Genomic DNA, 8,857 nt, shown 5'->3' on the forward strand with positions numbered 1-8,857 from the left:
CATGTGCACCATCCCGTGGGGATGATCTCTCACTTTCTGTCTCTGTCTCTCTCTTTCTCATCAGCGCACACAACCTATAGCAAAAACCTCTCAAAAAATAAAAATAAAAAAGGAATGGAGAAAGAAGGCAGCCTTCTCTTATTCTAGGTCTTGGTAGAAAAGCTCCCACCTTTTCCCCTTTCAGTATAATGTTAGCTATGGATTTGTCATATATGGATTTTATTTCACTAAGAAAACAATTGACATGATCATATAGTTTTTATCTTTCCTGTTGGTAATGTTATGTGTTTGATTTATTGTTTTGCATATCTTGAATCGTCCTTTCACCTCTGGGATAAAGCATACCTGGTCTTGATGATCTTTTTAATGTGCTTTTGGATTCCATTTGCTAACATCTTGTTGAGAATTTTTGCATCTGTATTCAGGAGAAAGAAGGCAGCCTTCTCTTATTCTAGGTCTTGGTAGAAAAGCTCCCACCTTTTCCCCTTTCAGTATAATGTTAGCTATGGATTTGTCATATATGGATTTTATTTCACTAAGAAAACAATTGACATGATCATATAGTTTTTATCTTTCCTGCTGGTAATGTTATGTGTTTGATTTATTGTTTTGCATATCTTGAATCGTCCTTTCACCTCTGGGATAAAGCATACCTGGTCTTGATGATCTTTTTAATGTGCTTTTGGATTCCATTTGCTAACATCTTGTTGAGAATTTTTGCATCTGTATTCATCAAGGAACTGGTCTATAGTTTTCGTTTTTTGTTTTGTCTTTGCTTTTGATATCAAGGTGATAGATGCTTAATACAGTAAGTTTGGAAGTGTGCATTCCTTTTGCATTCTTAGAAATAGTTTGAGGAGAACTGTGGTTAACATTTCTTTAAAAATTTCTGTAGTATTGAAAAGTGAAGCCATCAGGACCTGTTTTTTTTCCATGTTGGAAGACTGTTTATTACTGATTCATTTTCATTATTTATTATTGGTCCACTATGATTTTCAATTTCTTCCTGGTTCAATCTAAGTAAATTATGTGTCCATACATTTGTCAATCTTATCTACATTTTGTTTGTTGATTTACAGTAGCTAGTAGCATTCTCTAATGATCTTTTGTGTTTCTGTTATATCTATTATAATAGTTCTGTTTCATTACGGCTTTTATTTATCTGATTTCTTTCTGTTTTCCTTGATTACTCTAGCTAATGGTTTTTCAGTTTTATTCACCCTATCAGAAAACCACCTTTTCATTTTGTTGATGTTTTTTATAATTCTTTATTGTCTATTTCATTTGTTTCTGCTCTAATCGTTATTATTTCTTTTCTCCTGGCATTTTTGGAATCTTTTTGTTGCCATTCCTGATCCTTGAGATGCATTATTAGGTTATTTATTTGCCACCTTTCCATTTTTCTCTCATGTGCACTAATTGCTATAAACTTCCCTCTTACTACTGCTTTAACTGTGTAACAAAGATTATGGCGAGTCATGTGTCTGTTATCACTGGTTTTAATAAATCTTTCTATTTCAGTCTTAATTTTTTCAGTAGTTTTGAAATGGTTCAGGAGTAGATTGTTTAGTTTCCATGTTTTTTGATTGTTTACTTTTTTTCTTTAAGGATTTTGCCATAAGGTATGTATGCTTGCCAGAGAGAGACAGAAAAAGAGAGGAAAGTGAGAAATCACCTTGGGGTGGGTAGGCAAAATGGTCATGCCTCAATCCCTTCTCGTCCATTTTTCTCTCTGGATTCTGTGCATGCATACACACACACACACACACACACACACGTGCCAGTCATGATTTTCAAGCCGCTCAGTCCACTACTCTAATCTAAGTTGGCCATATAGGAGTCCAGTGCCTCAACCACAATGCCACCTGCTGATCCCTGTTTTCGTATATTTTTGAAAGCCTTTTGTATTATTGATCTTAAGTATAATTCTTTTTTTGTCAGAAAAGATGCCGGAAATAGTTTCTATACATCTAAATTTGTAAAGACTTGTTCTATGTCCTATTATGTGGTCAATCGTCAAAAATGTAGTATGTCAGGATTAGAAAAAAATATGTATTTTGTGCTTCTTGAGTGAAATGTTCTAAAAATGTACCTGGCAGTGCATTTGGATTATGGTATCGTTTAAATTCTGTGTCTCTTTGTCTACATTTTTTTGTGTGTCTAGTTGACCTGTCCAGTGCTGACAGTGGGGTATTGAAATCCCCAACAATTAGTGTGTTGCAGTCTATCTCTCCCTTTAAGTATAGCAGTCTTTCTTTTACATATTTGTATGTCTCCGTGTTGGGTGTATACATATGTATAACTCTTCTTGGTGAATTAATCCTTTTAATACTATATAGTATCCTTATTTGTCTCTTTTTAATTTTTGTCTTGAAGTCTATTTTGTCTAATGTATTATGATTCCATCCTTTTGTTTTGTTTGGTTTGGTTTCTGTTTGCATGGAAGGGCATTTTCCAGTCTTTTACTTTCAATATATATATGTCTTCATCAGCGAGGTGGGTTTCTTGTAAGTAGTATATAGAAAGCTTCTTTTTTTGTTGTTGTTGTTGTTCATTTGTTTGTTTTTTGTTTACTATAGAGTATGTGCATTTACCAGAGAGAGACAGAGAGGGAGAGAGAAAGAGAGGGAAAGTGATAAATCACCCTCAAGGGAGAATGGCTATACCACAACCTCTTCTCTTCCATTCTTCTCTTGTGTCAGGCTTGTCTTTCAAGCTGCCAGGTCCAGAACTTGAATTGCTCAGTCAACCATGTGGGATCCAGTTGCCTTAACCTCTGTTTTATCTGCTGCCCCAGCTTCTGTCTTTTTAATCCATTCAGTCAATCTGTTTCTTTTAATGGGGAATTAAACCATTAACATTCAATGTTATTATTGATGTTTACAGAGTTATCCCTGTCACTTTTGCTAGTCATTTTCTTAGTTGTTCAGTTTTGTTTTGTTTTCTTATTTCTATTTGTCTCTCTTTTGTTTTTCTAATGTAGTATCCCCTTAAGTATTTCTTGAAGAGCTGGTCTAGTGTTGGTAAATGCTTTCAGTTTTTGTTTATTTGGGAATGATTGTATTTCTCATTCTTGTTTAAAAGATAATCTTGCCAGGTACAGTATTCTTGTCTGATTTTTTTTTCAGAGTTTTACGTATGTCTTCCCATTCTTTCCTTGACTGCATTGTTTTAGTTGAGAGGTCTGAAGTTAGTCTACTAGGGTAATCTTTATAAGTAAGTTGATCTCACTCTTTAGATTTTTAGAATACTGCCTTTGCCTTTGATTTTTACTAATTTGGTTATGATGTACCTTGGGCAGGATCTTCTTATGTTGGATCTATTTGGTGTTCTTTGTACTTCCTGGATCTGGATGTCTAGATATCTCCCTACATTTAAAAAGTTTTCAGACAGTATTTCATGAAAGAGATTTTCTATGCCTTCACCCATTTCTTTGTCTTGTGGAATACCCATTACATGAACATTTGCTGCTGGATGGTGTATAGAATTTCCTGTATGTTGTCTTTATTTATTTTGGTAATGTTTTCATTCTTTTTGGTGACTTGCACTAAATCTAACATTTATTCTTCAAGGTCAAAGATTTTCTTCTTCTGTGTGATTTAATCGGCTGTTAATACTTTTGAAAAAGTTGTTTGTTAATTTATTTATTTATTCATTTATTTTAGGTTTTTGCCTAGGACATGTGTGCTCATTGGAGAAGAGACAGAGAGAGGGAAAGTGAGAAATCACTCCCTAGGGATATGGCCACAGCACAATACCTTCTCCTCTATTCTCTCGAGATTTGGGACATGCACACATACACACTCAGTGTGATTTTCAAGCTACCAGGACTGATGCTTGAACCACAGTGGGCCATGCAAGAATTCAGCCACCTTAACCACCACATCACCTGCTGACCCCTTGAGGGAAATTCTGATTTCCTGTATTGCATAAATCTTTTTTTGGGGGGTGGGGGGAGGTTTTTGTGATAGGGTGCGCATGCTCACCAGAAAGACAGAGACAGAGAGATAGAAAGCAAGAAATCACCCCCTGGGGGGATGGCCACACCACAATCCCTTCTCCTCCATTCTCTTCTCAGGATCTTGGGCATGCACGCACACGTGCCCGGCGTGAGTTTAAGCCACTGGGTCTGGGACTCAAAGAGCAGTCGACAATGTGGTAGTCCAGCGACATAGCTATTACACTAACTGCTGTTCCCCTGTATTGCATCAATCTTCAAATGTTCTGTTTTTAGGGTATCTATCTCTTTCTGGAATTCCTACTTCATGTCCTGGGATGACTCCCTTATCTCCTAGAATCAATCGTCTATTTTCTCTTGCACTTTACTGAGTTTTATTATAATGAATAGTCTGAATTCTTTTTCTGACATTCTTGTGATTTCTTGTGTTTTATCCATTTTTAGTAAGGAGTCATTGAGTTTCTTTGGGAGAGAGATATGGCCCTGTTTTCTCATATATCTTGTGTCTCTGTGTTGATTTTTCAGGTACCAGTTGAAGTATTCACTTATTCCTAACTTTTGAAGTATGTTCTGTATTTCTGGGAAAAAGGAATAGCCCTAGGTCCCAAGTACATCCCTGGCAAAGTGCTTCAGGAAGAACTGGTGATGAGCCATGCCTTCCAAATCAGAGCAGGGCTTGTGTAGCCTGTATGTGAGACAGTCTGAGGAGGTCCAGTAGAGCTGTGCTATGAATGGCATCAGTTGTAGCAGGTAACCATTCCCTTGTACTCAAGTCTGATAGGAGGGAGAGTGGAGATCTGCCTTGCCTGCTAGTCAGAAGGTAGTGAGCAAATTCCATAGTCTCTGTTGGCTCGCCATCTTTTGCATCCTCAGCTCCCTCTGGGCTATGGAGACTTGATTGTAAATGAAGCTCCACCTGCTGGTCGGCTTGCAGGATGGCGTAGCTCTCTTGCCAGCTTGTGGTTGGATTTAGGTGTGAGTTCCATTGTTTTTTATTCCTAAACCTGTTTGCTCTCGCATTTCCCTGCATTGTGTGTTAGTTCCATCCTGATTTCCTTGTTATTCTGTGGGTGGGAATGCTGAAATTTCTGGGGTTCAGATTTTCAGAAGAGTTTCTCTTGCTTTTCTCCTCTAAAATGAGCACTGTGGGGGAAGTCCTCCAGAGTTTCACCAGCTTCAGGTGGTTGGTTCCTCTACTTTCACAAGTAGAATCCATGTAAACAGTAAGATCCGGGAGACTACCTCCTACCTCCTGATGGTCCCACCTGATTCTTCTCTCTGCAGGGTCTGCTTCAGGCAGTGTCTGTAGCCCAGGTACCTGTGGTTGCAGGTACCTGGTGGGGACAGATGAACTTCCTTTCAGTCAGCAGCTGTTTCCCTGACTTACCCAACCTCTCTGGTCCAGATGGAGTTGGGGGTTGAAGCAGGCAGTACTGAGTAAGGAGGCAGAGTGGAAGCTAAGTAGCTGGGGCATGGTGGGTGGTACAACATTTGTAATGATTTCTAACTGTTCATATTTGCCCCCCAATGATAATCACTAACCCCTTTAAGAGACTGCTTGTCTTCCTGCATAACAGTATGCTAAATGGAGTGGTATATCTTGGGATACAGGATGGCAATGCCATACCTGCCAGCTCTACCCTTAAAGAGAATAAGCTGAGTTTGGGGTAGAAGGAGGGCAGAATAATTTTGAATAAAAGCTTACTAAATGTATATTTGCAGCCAAGGTACTTATTTTCCATCCCTCTTTATAAACATGTATTAAAATTATAATTTTAAAAAGTAGGCTGCCAGTGGCATGATGGTTAAGGCCACAACCTGGCTCACTGGGCAGTTTGATTCCCAGACCCAGTGACTTGAGAAACACACCAAGTGTGTGTGCATGTATGCCCAACATTCCAAAAGGAAAAGAAATCAAAGGAAGAGAAATAAAGGTAAAGGGACTGTGGCATGACCATACTTCATGGCGTGTGTGTGTGTGTGTGGGGGGGAGAGATGCTTTCTCTCATTGTTCTTGCTTTCTCTTTTTCTCTCTCTGATGAGTGCATCTGCCCTCTGGCAAATTTAAAGAAAAAAAAAAGACTTTAATTTTCTTTAGGAATTTGTGGGCATAGCTACATAGTCTAACACTGGACCTAGGAGCTGAGAGAACTGCATTCCAAGCTTAGATTTGATACTCTCACAGGTAATCCTATACAAGTCCTTCATCCTCTCTGGAACTCAAGTTACCTTATTGGAGGTATGTAGAATTAGCAATTCCTCCCAGCTCTAAAACCTTGAGTCTGAAGAATGTTCTCATTTGTCTTAGGGAGACTCATACCACTAGAGGGCACTCATAAACTGGCCTATGCTACTAAAGTTTCCCCATGTCTGAGGTAACTTACAGGTTCTTTTCCATCCATGGCTTCCATCCATAGCCTTCTGTTAGCTTCTGAAGGAGCCTGCAGAGTGATGGCTCCTGGCCTGAAGAAAAAATGACAAGCTGAAAGCAGAAATTTTATGTGAGAGAATGGTAGATCCCTGTCTGTCCTGGGAGATGTCCCACTGAGTAGTAACAGACCTACAGAATTCCAACCCTTCTCTTTAATTTAGATAAATAATCATTGACAATTTAGAGAAAAGTACCATTGGGAACCCTGGGAAATGGTGTCTTGGTGGCCTAATGCCAGGGTCAGACAAGGAGAGAGGAAGGAAAATGCCAAGATACCTCACCACAGTACACACCTAAATTAGCTTCGCTGAGCTAAAACCAATCTGAGGCTCTCTCTGCCTCCCAATCTTGGAAGCTAGTCACTCGGTCTAGGCTCTAGCAGTGAGAACGTACATCATAGGCACAAAATGACTTTGCTGCTTTTACCACCTAGGATGTCCAAGAAGTGTTTACAGTTGGAAAGAATTCAGCAACATGCAGGCTGGCTGAGCAATGAGGAGGAGGCCTTTTGGCTGACAAACAATCGAATGACTAATAACAACAACTACTATTTACTAGGTGCCAGGTTCAGTTTTAAGTATTTTACAGGCATTAACTAATTTAATCCAATCAATGAGCCTATAGTAGTTGCTATACTAATCCCTATTTCACAAAAGAGAAAACTAAAACTGAGGTACAGAGAGGTTATCCAAGGTTACATAGCAGTTAAAGTAGTAGAGACAAGATTTAAACACAGGAAGTGTAGTCTAGCAGCCATATTCTTTTTATTTTTTTTTTAGAGTTTTTTTGTCTCAGGGCACATGTGCCCCCTGAAGAGAGACAGAGGCAGTGAGAGGGAAAGTGAGAAATCACCCCCCACCTCAGAAGGGATGGGCATGCCACAATCCCTTCTCCTCCCAGGATCCTGGGCACGCATGTACATGCACCCAGCTTGAGCTTCAAACCACCAGGTCTAGGACTCCAACCACAGTCAGCCATGTGGGATTCCAGGCACGTAACCACTATGCTATCTGCTGCCCCTCCTCCACTTTAAGGTTTTTGCCATGGGGCTCATGCAATTTACCAGAGAGAGACAGAGGAAAAGTGAAAAATCACCCCAGGGGGTGTGGCCACACAATCTCTTCTCCCCCTGATATTTTGGGCATGCACAAACATGCATCCAGTGTGATTTCTAAGTCACCAGGTCTGGAACTCAAACCACAGTTGGCCATGTGGGAATCTAGTTCCTTAACCACCATGCCACCTGCTGGTCGTGCACCCATATTCTTTTTTTTGTTTGTTTTGTTTTCTGGATGCAATATATCTATTTAGCCAATCCCCTGGTGGACAGGTATTTATAATTTTTTTCTAATTACCACCATTACACCAATTAATATGGTAAGCATCTCTGTACAAATATCTTTGCATCTCTTATTAGTTCCTTATAATAAATTCCAAAATGGAATTAATAAATCAAATCATAAAATGTAAAATTGCTTTCTAGAAAGGTCCTACCAATGTATACTCTCACCAGCAACATATAAAATTGTCGGACAGTCTTTCTTTTTTTTTTTCCCCACTATTTTGATTATTTATTTATTTATTTATTTTTCCATCCAGAGTACATTGTGTATTGTCTCAATCAAGCCCATCAACATACATGTATTGTCAACAAATAATTTTCCATTTCTTGTTTCCTGTATGCTTTGCTTTTTTCCCCCATCCTTGATTCCCTATCTCTTACCCTCTGTCATCTCCCACTCTCTTCCCACACTGTCTCTGGTATCTATGTTTACTTTCTATACTGTTTTTCTCCCACTTTTTATTGAATTACTAAAGATCTTAATTAATCTAAATATTTTCATAGCAAACACAACTGATATACATTTCCATGAACACAAGTCTAACTTTAGGCATCCTATAAAGTAGCACTAGCTGGGGCTATATATCTTACTGCGGTCATCGAATAGATTTTTTTACTGAAACTTTTTTATTTGTAACTTAATTTACATTCTTTCTCTAAGCATCATTACAGCATACAAAAAATTATTTCTCATCCAGAATATACTACATAGTGACTTAATCATGCATATTATTATCAAAAATTTTCCATTTCTAGTTCCTAGAATTTTTTTACCCCCTTTCTGACCCTCTGTTCTTTCCCACCCTCTTCTCACACTATCTCTGGTGTCTACAATTGTTTTGAATTCCTTTCCCACCCACATTGTATTGATCACACAATTCCTTAAATAATCTATCTACTTTCAATGGTAAGTTCACATGGTATTATTAAGAAAATCAGTTTTAACTTAAATCAAAGAAATGCTAAAGAACTTTTCTTAAAACCAGGAAACAGGTTCGGATTCTGTTCAAATAGTAGGTGCATGAACCTATCAGTCTCATGTACTTTATCTTCTGTTCTGGTTCAATTTTCCTGATTAAATTCTGGGATATAATATTCAACTCTAGACTTGTCCCTATGATTAAGT

General features: G+C 38.4%; 1 protein-coding gene across 1 annotated transcript in view; it reads right to left on the reverse strand.

Moving 5' to 3' along the window:
* The window catches only part of LOC102499325 (oligophrenin-1), a gene marked incomplete at its 3' end in the record, with an annotated part of 66,169 nt that overhangs the window by 7,296 nt on the left and 50,016 nt on the right, over nucleotides 1–8,857 (reverse strand). Inside the window, exon 8 of the mRNA XM_006165966.1 lies at nucleotides 6,343–6,421. Within this exon, the coding sequence (XP_006166028.1) occupies nucleotides 6,343–6,421 (79 nt within the window). The remainder of the gene's footprint in view (nucleotides 1–6,342; nucleotides 6,422–8,857) is intronic.

The sequence above is a fragment of the Tupaia chinensis genome, unplaced genomic scaffold, assembly GCF_000334495.1.
Source record: "Tupaia chinensis unplaced genomic scaffold, TupChi_1.0 Scaffold144111_1, whole genome shotgun sequence".
Lineage (NCBI taxonomy): Eukaryota > Metazoa > Chordata > Mammalia > Scandentia > Tupaiidae > Tupaia > Tupaia belangeri.